Genomic DNA, 14,113 nt, shown 5'->3' with positions numbered 1-14,113 from the left:
CACACGTAGGAACGATTTGAAGTGTTCAAGGGAAATGAACCTTGAAATTTAGATCACATGACCGCTCTCTCAACCAACCAACGTTCGGGAATCTGTGTAAACTTCAAAGTACGAAATTATTCGGAAATCTGAAATCTGCAATTGCCCTTGCTTCAAAGCGGATTTACTTCATAGACTTTCAAGACTTCCCTTGAATGTTTTTCAATAAGCAATTTCTTTAGTACCATTTTTTCATATTTCATACACTATGACATTCATGTCAAGGTCAAAGTCAGTCTTGAAAACGTGTGTGTTTTGAACAACTAAAGAGCCAGATATCAAGAGAGGTTGACTGGTCATGTTTTTGTTGATATTTAACTTCATCTTAAACTTTCATTACTTTTAAGTTTGATTTAATAATTTGCGGCGGGGGTTTATGTCACCTTAGTGACAATACTTGTTTGATTGGCCTTGAAGGTGAGTACTGAATATATACATCAATAGATATTCTGAGGAAATATGGTTTTTGTTGGCTGCTATATTAGATACTTATCGTACTAGAAAATACTTCCGTCTTATGTGGAAACAAATAATATTGTCTGTGAGACCCTGGCATGTTTTTGTATGTGAACATCTGTATTTGAATGCAAACGTTTGTCAGAAGAATGAAAACAGCGACAGTTATTGTCATCATACACTCTGTGATGAGATGTGGTAAATGAATGACCATAACAGAACTGTATCCACACCTTGTGGTTTATTACGATGAGACACAGAACCCTTATTTACCCCCACATACCTCCAGATGTTGTTATACCTCAACTTCACAGGAGACCAATTTCGGCGTTTCCACCGTTTCACTTGATCGTCTGTAGATTTTAAGAAACCTTCCTATGACAGGGGCTTCACACTGCAGGGTGGCATTTGCGCCCATAGCAGGTATATGGGTGGCGCACACCGTTCCATTGGGGAGACCAGATGACGGTGCCTCCCTAAACATTCTTCACATAAAGAAACGCACCGAACTAAGGTTAATAGATTATTCGGAAGCTGAAGTGACAGCGTGGGGAAACCTATCCAAGACACGGACGTCTAACAAGGTGGTGGTTCAGGGGATTCATAGAACAAATCCGCATTGACCAAAATTCTTCAAGTTCACGTTTTTTCAACTATCAGCCGACAGGGGAATTGTTTCAATATGACAAAGCTACTCGACAAAAAGCGTCCCGCATAATTCAAACGTAAGCGTCTTGTCCGGGGCTTCCAGAACCCCAATATGAACCCAAACATCTGCGGGATGAGCTCGAAAGACATGTACGTCAAGTGTTTGTGACAGAATAACCATTACTGCCGTTATGTCTACATAGCATGTGACTAACGAAATCTAAAGTTTCATCCTCATCAATCAAAGTATATGAAATTTGAACACAATAATTTCTAAAATTTGCTACTGCTTTTCTTTTCTTTTTTTTCTTTTTTTTTGGTCTATACATGTATTGAAAACGAAGTATAATGAGTGATCTACGTTAATGTGTCGCACTGTGATTACCCTTTTGCTTTACGTACAATGATATGTCCTCCTCCTGCTACATGATACAGACACAGAAATATCGACCAAACAGACGCACTTATGCCTGTGAATAAATGTTATAATTTTTTTTAATGTTCTTCTATGCTTTGAAGTATATGCTCACCAATGACAGATGGAATCAAAATACAAACAGAAGTCCAATAATATAGAGCCAATGTGGGATTCATTCTGTACTGCTTTGCCTGTGTGCCTCAATACGGGTCTGGGTAAATGGCATCTATTATGTACTGCTGCTTGCGTTGGACTTTGGCGAAGGTGATTTGTCAACAGTGGCACTACATTATTGATTTAACTGAAAGGAGTCTGGATATTTTAACACTTGATCATACAAGCGTACGTTGATCCTCTTCAAGGAAACAAAAAATGATAGGGTGAGACCTGAGAACTACTGATTTGAGGTGTCAACAAATTACTGCCATTTGACAGAGTATGGTTTTACACCGTTTTTAGCAATATTCCAGCAATATCACGGCAGGGGACACAAGAAATGGGCTTCACAAATTGTACCCATGTGGGGAATCAAACCCGGGCCTTCGGCGTGACGAGCGAATGCTTTAACAACTAGGCTACCCCACCGCCCCACTGCCATTTAGATCATCACATATTTGTGAGTCGCTTTATAGCAAAAATACCAGATATATAATTTTCATAGTCTTTTTTACCAATACAGTATGCCTATGAAACATCTGTAAATTACATTAATAAAAAATTCTTGCCTTGTCGGATGCTGCTTGTTGGATGATTTCATTCGGATATAAGTTCATAGAAATCTCCAATTGCACTTGCTTCAAAGCGATCTATGACTGATATATCGTAGATGAGTTCACACACAGGAGGGGTTTGCCTGACGTAGTTGTAAGCCCTGCAAACTCTTGACCGTAGGCACAATATCGAACACATAATCGCAGATCCGCTTGAATGTACTTCCTTTTTATCACAGATTGCTTGCTTTCCTTGACTTGTCTTGATTACTGAAGATATACATCAATATGTACTTTTGGGGTAATTTTGTTATAGTTGGATGTTATATTAGATTCTTATCGTAAATATAATATTGTCTGTGAGATATTGATATGTTTTTATATGTGAACATTTATGTGTGGATGCACACCTTTGTCAGAAGAATAAAAAATATTTATTGTCATCATACACTTTGTGATGAGATGTGACAAATGAATGACCATAACAGAACTGTGTCCACACCTTGTGGTTTATAATGATGAGAAACAGCCCTTATTTACCCCCACATACCTCCACATGTTGTAACTGGACGTCCATATACCTCAACTTCACAGAAGACCAGTTTCGGCGTTTCCACCGTTTCACTTGATCGTCTGTAGATTCTAAGATACCTTCCTATGACAGGGGCCTCACACTGCAGGGTGGCATTTGCGCCCATGGCTGGTATATGGGTGGCGCACACCGTTCCATTTGGGAGACCAGATGACGGTGCCTCCTGGAACACGTGGACTTCGATGTCCTGCAGGAAGTAGCCGTAGTAGCCTATCAAATAAAAACAAACTCTCAGAACGTCTTTAGTATGTTTACATATTCCGAATTAACAAAATAAGAGAAGGGACGATTTTACCTTAAAGCTATCATTCGGTATTCATCATTACCTAGCAGAAACAACAAAAGAACTATACAAAAGATTTGTACCCCTGCTCCAAACAATTCTAAATTAACATTAAGGTGTTAGGTAAGATAAATACGTTGTTCACCGGTCCCTCGGGGCCCATGGGTTGATGTACCCTCGATGTTTGTTTATGTTCCCTGAGCCCAACTTCTTGGTACATCAACCCATGCCCCCCTCGTGACCAGTGAACAACTAATATTATTCCACTAGCTGGCCATTTTCCACGACTGGCCAATGACGGGAGACGTTTTACCCATAGTTTATCCGAACAGGTAAATCTTACCGGCTTCCGGTGTGTTCCTGTATTGACAATGAATACTGAGGCTATGGAGTAGATTCCTTACCGGTTACTTGTGAGTCTCTATTGACATTAAAGACTGAGGCTATGGAGTAGACTCCTTACCAGTTACTTGTGAGTCTCTATTAACAATGAAGACTGAGGCTGTGGAGTAGATTCCTTACCGTTTACTTGTGAGTCTCTATTGACATTAAAGACTGAGGCTATGGAGTAAACCCCTTACCAGTTACTTGTGAGTCTCTATTGACATTAAAGACTGAGGCTATGGAGTAGATTCCTTACCGGTTACTTGTGAGTCTCTTTTGACATTAAAGACTGAGGCTATGGAGTAGATTCCTTACCGGTTATTTGTGTGTCTCTATTGACAATGAAGACTGAGGCTATGGAGTACATTCCTTGGAGATCCACTTGCCACCAGTTTGTAGTCTCGTGCTCTGTATGGGAACAACTTCCGCTGCTGAAGTGACTAGCTCTGTTGCCGTTATTTGCCCGAGACGCCGAGAAGTTGCGCCATGTAGTGCTCTGGCTAGCTGGTTTCCCCAGAGCTATGTTGATTTTACCTGTGTATTTCAATATGAACCTTGAATGCAAATTTATCATTATTAATAAAAAAATCCTCATACTCTTTTCACATAGAGCAACGCACCAAACAAAGTTCAACAGATGATTTGGTGGCTGAAGTGGCGGTGTAAGTAAACGTATCCAAGACACGGACTTCTGACATGGTGGTACTTCAGGGAAATCCAAATTCTTCAACGTCACCATCTTTCGATTATTAACCGACAGATGGAATTGTTTCAGTGTCACAAAGCTACTTCACAAACAGCTCGTGTTTCTGTTGGCGTCCTGCATAATTCAAACGTCGGCATCTTGTCCGGGACTTCCAGATCTCCTATCTGAACCCAAAACATCTGTGGAATGTACTCGATGGACATGTACGTCAACGTCAACGTACGCTACAGACGCATGCACAGATGGCCAACGCGTTGCAAGAAGTGTAGGGGAGAACTAGACACGGTTCTCATCATAGGTATTGATGGGAACGCCCTCTCGTGGACTTACGTGTCTTGTGACAGTGTAAACAGTACTGCCTTTATGTCTACATAACATGTAACATGTGACTAGCTATCCTCACCAATCAAATTATATGAAATTTGATTGAAAACAATAATTTCCAAAGTTTGCTTCTGCTTTTCTTTCTTCTTTCTATATTTGAAGACAATATACTTTAATTCATGTTATGTCCCCCATGAAATCTCTTATGTGATTGATCACATATTCGTCTAAAGATATCTTTTCGGCAGGTTTCAGTATATAGAAAGGAGATGTTCGTGCTAGTGCGCCAGTAAACATGTATCGCATCATTCATATTCTTTGACACAAAACCTCATCATTAAAACAGCAGGATTATTCCAGTAAGGGTGTGATGTCTGCTAGTCTGAGATCAGCTTACTAGCTTTAGATGCACGTGCTGTGTTATAATTCATCAAATTCTTCAAGAAGGAATGAGTGTCAGGCCTTATCACTAATATTTTCTTAACTTGTCCTTGTTAACTGACCCTTTGAGTTACTAAATTTATCAGACAGAATTTCAATGACGAACTTCTCTCCTCATTTTAATACCGTTTCTAGTTATATATTTACGCTTATCAACTATCCCAAACGAAGTATAAAGAATGATCTACATTGTATTTAATGAGTTCTATTTTGACTACAATTTTTGCATTAGGTTCATGATAAGTCCCAGATATAGAAATATCGGCCAAACATATGCACTTCGCTTGTGACTAAAATGTTACAAATCGTTGAATGTTTTTCTATACTTTGAAATATATACTCACCGATGACTGATGGAATCCAAATACAATATTTCAATATGACAAAGCTACTCGACAAAAAGCGTCGCGCATAATTCAAACGTAAGCGTCTCGTCCGGGGCTTCCAGATCTCCTATATGAACCCAAACATCTGTGGGATGAGCTCGAAAGACATGTACGTCAACGTGTTTCTGACAGAACGACCAGTACTGCCTTTATGTCTACATAGCATGTGGCTACCGAAATCTAAAGTTTCATCCTCATCAATCAAAGTATATTAACACAATAATTTCTAATTTTTGCTTCTGCTTTTCTTTCTTTTGCTTATACATGTATTCCAAACGAAGCATTAAGAATGTTCTACATTGTAATTGATGTGTTCTACTGTGATTATCCTTTTTGCATCATGTTGATGATATGTCCTCCTCCTGCTACAGACAGATACAGAAATATCGGCCAAACATACACACTTTGCCTGTGACTAAATGTTTCAAATCTTTAAATGTTCTTCTGTACTTTGAAATATATACTCACCGATGACTGATGGAATCCAAATACAAACAGAAGTCCAATAATATAGAGCCAATGTTGGATTCATTCTGTACTGTTATGCCTGTGTGTCTTCAATACTGTTCTGGATGAATCGCATGTATGATGTACTGCTACTTTCGTCAGACTTTGCTAGAGGTGATCTGTCAACTGTGGCTCTACATTATTGATTTAACTGAAAGTGGTTTGGGGTTTTTTTAACGAGTGATTATCCAAGCGCACCTTCATCCTCGTCAGCGAAACAAAAATGATATGCTCAGACTTAAGAGTGAGTGAGTGAGTGAGTTATTATTTAACGTCACATCGGCAATATTTCAGCCATATCGTGACGATCAGACTTAAGATCCTATCAAGTAAGAGCTAGTGATTTTGCGGGGTCGGCAAATTACAGCCATTCAGATCATCCGTAGTTCTGTAAGTGCGAAGACATAAGTGATCAAGCTTCTCGCTATGTTGGAATATCTTCTTTTGTAGAAAATATTCCAAAAAAACATGACCCGACCTAAAGGTGAGGGTCGATGGCTGCATAAACATTATTGACTCGGTTTCCTTTTTGTTGTGTGCGTAAAGAATGATACATAACGCATGGTTTTAATTGAAGGCATTCAGGTACCTTTCCATGAATTCTACTCAGTGTATGAAATAAGGCCTGTCCGACCACCTGAGACGGGCTAGATTTCTGCCGGACGGTCTAATTTTACAGCTAGCCAGCCCGATGGACGGGTGAAAAAAAAATATTCAGATAACGTGTCCACTGGCACTGCCTATTTAGGATTTAAGAAGGACTGGTGTTTGAAGTTACCATCCCCGATGTCTGGCTGGGTTTTTGGCTTATTTCATACACTGTTATACTCTGCAAAAAAAGAAACGCAAATATGTACTTTCTGTACAATATAAAAATCAACAGATAAAATAAAATTGTCAAAACTTGGCTCAACCCATTGTTACTGACTGAGGCTCATCATGGCACACATGAAAAATCGAATGTCAAGGTGTAGGTCATATGTTCTCAATATCTTGTATTTCTCCCCACGACTACCCAGAGCTGCCGGGCACCATCCCCCATTGAATCATTCAGATTGCGATTTGTGGCCTTGGGAATGTTCGCCCACATAAATGTTCGATGGTGTCTAGATCCGGAGGCTTTGAGGGCCATGTCAGTGTTGGGCTGTGGTGGATCGTTACAAGACCTTTGACAGTCTTGCCGTGTGTGGTCGATAGTTGCCGTGTTGAAAAATAACGTTTGCGTTTTGCATACTGGGAAAGGCGTGTGAACAAAGAATTTCATCTGTGTAACGATGTACCTCTAAATTGTCCTTGACGTGTACCAAGTTTGTTCTTCCGGTATGGGAGATTTTGGTCCACATCATAACGCTATCCCCACCAAACCTGTCCACTTCCAGTATGCAGTTTCTAGCATAATGTTTATAACGACGTATGTTAACACGTCTGTACGGAGATGCAAATACCTCGTCATTGAAACTAACAGACAGGTATCGCTGTTGTGGCCATACTCTGTAATCCTGACACCATTGATCAGTGAGAATGACGCCTCAAACTGGTCGCCTTGGGCGAATACCTGATGATGGTTCCTTGGGATCAGGGCCGAAGTCCTGTACAACACTGGCTTTTCTGTAGCTGTAGATGTGACTGGGGTGTGCTCAGCATGTAAGTGACGAACCGAACGAACCTGTCCTGCAACCCAGGTATTGCAGGTGGTCAGCCGGACCTGGATAGGTGACTCCTGCGTCTGATATCGGTTCCATATTCTTGCAATGGAGCTTGGCGATATGTGGGAAAACCTGGCAACGACCGAAGCAGAGTCGCCTGTCTGCAGTCGGCCGATGGCGTCGTTGGGTTAAACCTCTGTCAGTTGTGGCCTGTTTTTCACTTTTCACTTGCTGTAGAATTGTGATGACAGAACAATGAAGAGTCACTGTTTTCGCAGTCCAATAATCAATGCTGCACGTTCATTTCATGTTGGTATGTTGGCCGCCACTCTCCAAATTGGTTGCGTTTTTGGGTTGGCCCCACTTTCTCGGTATGTTTTGGCCGTATTGTAATCTATCCACAAAATCACCCCCAATGCATTCAGACATGAGAAAGTCATATTTGGTATCCATTATGTATGAATACCAGCAAAACTCAGTCAGATCTTTTGGGGGGTTTATTCTTTTTTTTCATTTTGCACAATATATACTTATGTATATTGGATGATATTGTATTGGATGATAGAAAAGACTGAAGACAAACCAATGATGTAATGTGGTCTAACAGCATTCTGAACTCTGTAATATATCAAACTTATTACAATTTTATATAATATTTTTTAGGTTAAAAGTTGGCTTGCCTTTGCATGTGTTTAATACGATTGCCACCAGTGGGGCAGGATATCCTCCTCTTTCCGAACATCTGGTATCATCACTTTTTGTTAGTGGCTCATAAACACATGCTCATGATATAGTCCTGACTCAGGTGAAGTTAAGCAACGCTGGGAGCGGAGAGTCCTTCGATGGGTGACTGCGTTTGGCAGCTCGACTCCTGAGAGTTTCTAGGACTTCAGTCCTGCCCCACAATGAAGCACATCAGACATGTGGTCTCACCTTAGGCAAGTAAGTTTGTTCAAAATTGCCTCTGTTCACCCAGCAGAAAATGGGTCCCCGTTGGGATAAGGCATGTAACCACAAACCTTCTAGCGCCTCACAGGCAGCTTGGGTTCTCAAGGATAATAATAATCAGATTGTTTAGGCGCTTCGAGTATGGAGTATATATAATTTCAGAAAATTCATACTTACATGTACTGTACACAAATTTATATTAATATTTTCAATTATTTTTAAAGATTTGCCTCTCTTTTTTTTAATATGCAATATGTACATATTTGTATGTATATATAATGTAGACATGGTGTTTATCTACTTTTGAGATGCGGTCAGTAGATAACAGATCATGATATTCATTGCTTTCGTCCTTCATGTTACTCCTTATGCATTTACTGGAAATGTATAAGTATCATTTGTGAGCTGCTGCATTTCAACAGAAGTCAAATAAGATTTTTTCAGGTTTAATTTCATATATTGTAATGATGTTCTGACATACACTTTCACGATTCGTGATGATGTCCTTATATATCGACAGGCAGCTTTGAGTCTGACTTCAATGAGTAATTTCAAGAACGATAAAGACGGTACTTTTTATTACATCTCCATATACTACAGTCACGTAATTCAGTTGGCAAAACATTTCATCCAATGATGACATCCATTAATTTTCTGTTGAGTATTCTTTTTCGTAAAGTTCTTTGTGGGTGAGAAACACATTTGAACTACTTTCCTTACTGTAAGTCATTGATAGTTTTTTTCGGACTTAACGGTTTTAGAGTGTTAATAAACGTTCTATGATCTCAGGACTCATTGTCGCCTTGATACGCCATACATATGGCTGAAACTTTCTTCACGATCAGACAAGATCAGAGAATGATTACACAGTGCCATTTAGTTACCAAATAGATTTCGGCCATGGGAGCCGTGCCAATTTACACTTCAGAGGGGTACACAAAGACCGCAGTCTAGACTACCAGTTGTCTGACTTCCATTTTTGTGGAAGTTGCGGTGGCTGAGCGGGTTAGGCGGCTGACTTTGTGTGCTGGCGATTAGGTGCCTGACTCTGATGGTGTGGGTTCGAATCCCGGATGGGATTCAACCCAACAAAAGTACTAGAATTTGTACTTTACTAAGAAAGTGTAATCCCAAATATATCATCTGTTATATGTTTATGTAAACGGGATGAGTAAACGGGATGGTGTCACTCACTTTAATGACCTTGTATTATGCGTTATTGCTCCACGCGATCACGAAAATAGACAAGATTTGCGTTAGATTGATATTACATTGATTAAACAAAATATTCATTATAAAATGTTGCGATTTATTGGTGTGTAATATTATTGCAATTTTCCTTGTCACAATAATTTAATATTTAACTAAAATGTCGTTGTTCTATACATGGAATCTGACAGACACCCGTGTAAACCCAAATTCCCAAATCATATTCTCACAAGTTTGATAATCAGAGATGGATCTGAATTCTCAACATATCCCACCATGAGGATGCACTCGTTCAAAGATCATATCAGTCATTCCAGCATAATTCACTCACTTGTGATTACACATACACCAAGAATAAAATATCTAATATTAATAAAATGACATTTACTTCTTGAAAACAAACATCCAACCTATTCAAAACAAAATTTCACTCACAAGATATTTTGGGTTTTCGAGATATACCACCTCCCAATGTACCGTCTTATATTTCTGACAAGCGAGTTGCATATTTGTCAAATTAAAGAGGAATAGGAATTCTGTTGAAGCACAATGAACTTTGTTTACCTCGAGGTTTTATAATCAGATACACCCCTGAAGGTCCGGGTTAGAATGAACCTTCAGTAACCCATGCTTGTCGTAAGAGGCGACTATTGGGATCGGGTGGTCAGACTCGCTGACTTAGTTGACATTTGTCATCAATTCCCAACTGCGAAGGTCGATGCTCACGCTGTTGATCACTGGATTGTCTGGTCCAGATTCGATTATTTACAGACCGCCGCCATATAGCTGGAATATTGCTGATTGCGGCGTAAAACTCAACTTACTCACTCACTATAATCAGATACTGTTAAGTGAAAACATTCGTGTCTGATGAAACACTTACACGGAAATTAAATGTTTCATTCCAGATGTGTTTATCTAAAACTTACACCATAATCAGTTAAAACAATAACTTTATCAAGATTTCACATGTTTGAACATTAAGAATACCACAGTTTACATAACTGCAAAACAAACGACATGATCAATCATGCCAAATGTACATTCTCCCTGTTACGGAGGTTATAATTTGACATGAAGTTCTCAAATATAAGCATAAACATGAAACAATACCATTAATATCAATTTAATAATTCAGAAAAGGCAATATCAATATATGCTGTAACTTGCAACACGTTACGAAGGTTACACTAGAATTTGAACTTGAAACATATATCAAAATTGTCTGTTTTATCAAAACCAGACAAACATAACATCCATCATGTGTCCATAGAGCATGTGAAGCACGTGAAGAACCCTGTGAAATAATGTCCGCTTTGCTATAGTGTCGGGTACCACGAAACATTCAGTACCACGGTATACCAAGGTTTTTGTTCAAGTACCACGGTATTTACCACTGTGTACCGTGCTGCAGTAACTACTAACTAAATCCGATTGTGTAATGATTTTGAATGAATTGGACCATGAAGTAATGCCATAACTATAGTAAACAAGTATGAAAAATACAAAAGTGTTGTAGACGTCTTTATATTCTGTGAATTTCAGTCATCACAGCAGGAAACTTTCACGAGAATATGAAATCTGAAAACTTCAAAAAAGAGCTCACTGCCAAGGTCAACAACTCAAACATTATGAAAAATATAAACAATCTTGCTAATTCCAATAAGTCAACGACATTAAGCTAGCATAACTTGACAATATCACAAAATGACTTCACAAAAATTACATTGACTAGAAATATTACAAGATTCACGGCTGAGCAATGAGATTCTTGAATCCAGCATTATTCAGGTATTAAATTACTAGAAGTGCAAGTTTTAGTTTGCAAAAGCACTCATCACTAGTCATCACTCATCAGTTATCACAGAATGGAATAGTAAACTGAGATGACATACTTCACAAACTTCCATATGAAATTGAAAATTTCAAAACTGAACAACAAATCTGTTAATCATCAATGCCATTGCCAGTACTTTTCGTTCGAGTATTTCCTTCATTCAATCTACATTGGATAGCGGCATTTTAAAGAAACCATATAAAGAAAAACTAGTGAGATCACAAATGTTGCTAACACATATCTTTGTGAAGAGAAACTAGTGTTTTATTTGAACGAAAAAAACGTTTTTCTGCGACCTTCCGCGGTACGTACCGTTTCGTGGAAAAAACTCGGTTTACCGGTTAACCTGTAAAAGCCCCCATCTTTACTTTGCTATATAGATTACCGTTACGGAAGTTATAAGTTATGGAGATAAGGATTTTTTTCATCACAGACATCTAATTACAAAGAATGTCATCATGTGGACGTTTAAGTTACATATTTTAAGTCCTCTCTCATCAATTATTTATTGAGTAAATTCAGTCTTTGTTAAATGAATGTTTACAGGAAGAAATACATTTTATGGAGGTTAGGTTCTTAAATGCGACATTCACAAAATCCTGTTCTAACGCGATGCTAAAGATATGTAATTTGTTATGTTGACATTAACGCTAACAATATATATTCACCCTTCTGAATGAAAAATGCAATTATTTCTGGCTGTATTTTGAAGTCACTGGTGATAATTAAAACGTTATGTAGGTTAAACGAGTTTTTGGCGACATGAAAACATCTAGAAAAAATTGAGCTTGGATTGGGTACACTGTAGGTTGAACCTTTTCTAGAAAAAAATTAACATATTTATCTCCAAGAAATAATATTAATTTTTGACAATTCCAACAACAGCATTGCACCACACCTTATTTAAATATAGAAATTTACTGGCGACATTGCATTTTTAGTGTCTGGAACTTATTACGACTACTTTCTGGCACCGATAACAAACAGTAGTGAAACAGTTTGTTTTTGTTTTCTAGTCAGCCTTGCCTAAGCAAAAGTTATAGTCCCCCCAAAACAGTTTCTTGTTTATTTTTAGATGTCTATTACCGTGCGTATGCTGGAGACATGGATAAACATCAATTACCACTATTTTGGTGGAATGACTGATATATGTGATACTGATTGTGTGACGTTACTGTCAACCCTGAACTCAACAGTACTGTTTGGAGATGTCTGTAGATAATCGATTCTGTCTGTAGACAATCCTGATAAGAAACTGATAAGAAATCGCAACATCCATAAAATATGCATATCACTGTTTAAATTAATGCAGAATAAATGCAGTACATAAATCTTCTCAAGAGATTTTTCTGCTGCCAATAAAAGAATCCCCAAAGGCATCATAGAATTGCATCTTTTGGATGTTCCAGGATTTACTGGGATGCATTTATATATAATACATCATGATTCTTTAAATGTTCTTGGGATCCATACTCGTTTCGTGCAAAAGTCTAAATCTGTGTCATTATCCACTATCTTTACTCAATAAGAAGTTATGCTATAATGTGTTGATCGAGTCAAACAACTTACGTGTGAGTGAGAGGTTAGCTGAAATAAACTGTCAACAAAATCCTTCAAGACGCACATCCTTTGACTTATATTGGATAATTCATGTTGTGTATGCAAAATACCATCGATTATTTTCATCGCGTAAGCAGCAAATTAACGTATATAATTCCCTTTGATCTATCTCGTATGCTATTGTTCCCGCAAGCCATTTCTACAACATATTTGTATGTCACCATCTCGAAAGAACAGAAAATTGTAGCAAGGGAAATTTCACTAGCGACATAAAGCCAGTAATTGCTCTTTCTTCGCTATAACCCCAAGAATATCCTTGTCATAGCAGGTGTTTAATCTTTGCCTTGTTATCCTCGAGTTGACAGTACATATGACAGGTTGTCGCTTTCCGTAGAGGCTTGCGAAGAGGATTCGTCTTGGGTTTCTGCGATCGATGGGTATTTGCATACAAATGTGTTCGTGTTAGTGCCAGCGATTTTTCCTACGTCTGTGAGCCCGAGGGGATTTCATGAATTTCTTAACTTGACTTGTCTCCTTATAACTAGGTAAAGAGACGGTCCATTGTCTTCCTCTGGGGTCTGATGCTACAGCTGTGATTGGAAATAAATTGGCATATCTTTCTTGGAGCTATTGATTACGTGCACATCACAAAGTTAAGAATAGACACTTGCAGGACAAGAAACAGTGGCACGAACATGCTTGACTTGGAAGATGCTTTCTTTTCGATGCATTGGATGTGTTCATTGTTGGTATGCTATCCCCATGCGTCTTTCAAGCTGCCTTACGTTTATTTTCTAAGGTGCCTGGGATTTTCTATAGCGACTACATTTTCGACAGGTATTGGAAATTGGTTGAAATCTCATAATTGATGATTGGTTCATTACCACCGATTAATCATCGAACAAAATTGGTAAACGTCATTTTTCAGATTTTCCTGCCCAAGTTGTTATTGCAGATTAAAAAACGTTCCTAAAACTTGGAGTGAAAGCTTGGACAGGCATAACTGTTTCTGATATCCG

At 38.5% G+C, this 14,113-nt stretch overlaps 1 protein-coding gene across 1 annotated transcript; it reads right to left on the bottom strand.

Moving 5' to 3' along the window:
• Positions 1 to 2,807: 2,807 nt before the first annotated feature.
• Positions 2,808 to 4,439, bottom strand: LOC124263660 (fucolectin-like). The gene is made up of 3 exons (XM_046698319.1): positions 4,366 to 4,439; positions 3,846 to 4,084; positions 2,808 to 3,073 (listed from the first exon to the last, which is right to left on the bottom strand). The coding sequence occupies exons 1-3, from the start codon at positions 4,437 to 4,439 to the stop codon at positions 2,808 to 2,810; spliced, it is 579 nt and encodes a 192-aa protein (XP_046554275.1).
• Between the last annotated feature and the right edge of the window lie 9,674 nt (positions 4,440 to 14,113).

Source organism: Haliotis rubra, unplaced genomic scaffold (assembly GCF_003918875.1).
Source record: "Haliotis rubra isolate DU_JTF1 unplaced genomic scaffold, ASM391887v1 Scf120, whole genome shotgun sequence".
Classification (NCBI taxonomy): domain Eukaryota; kingdom Metazoa; phylum Mollusca; class Gastropoda; order Lepetellida; family Haliotidae; genus Haliotis; species Haliotis rubra.
The sequence above is the reverse complement of the archived record's forward strand: the minus strand, read 5'-3'. Positions and strand labels throughout refer to the sequence as shown.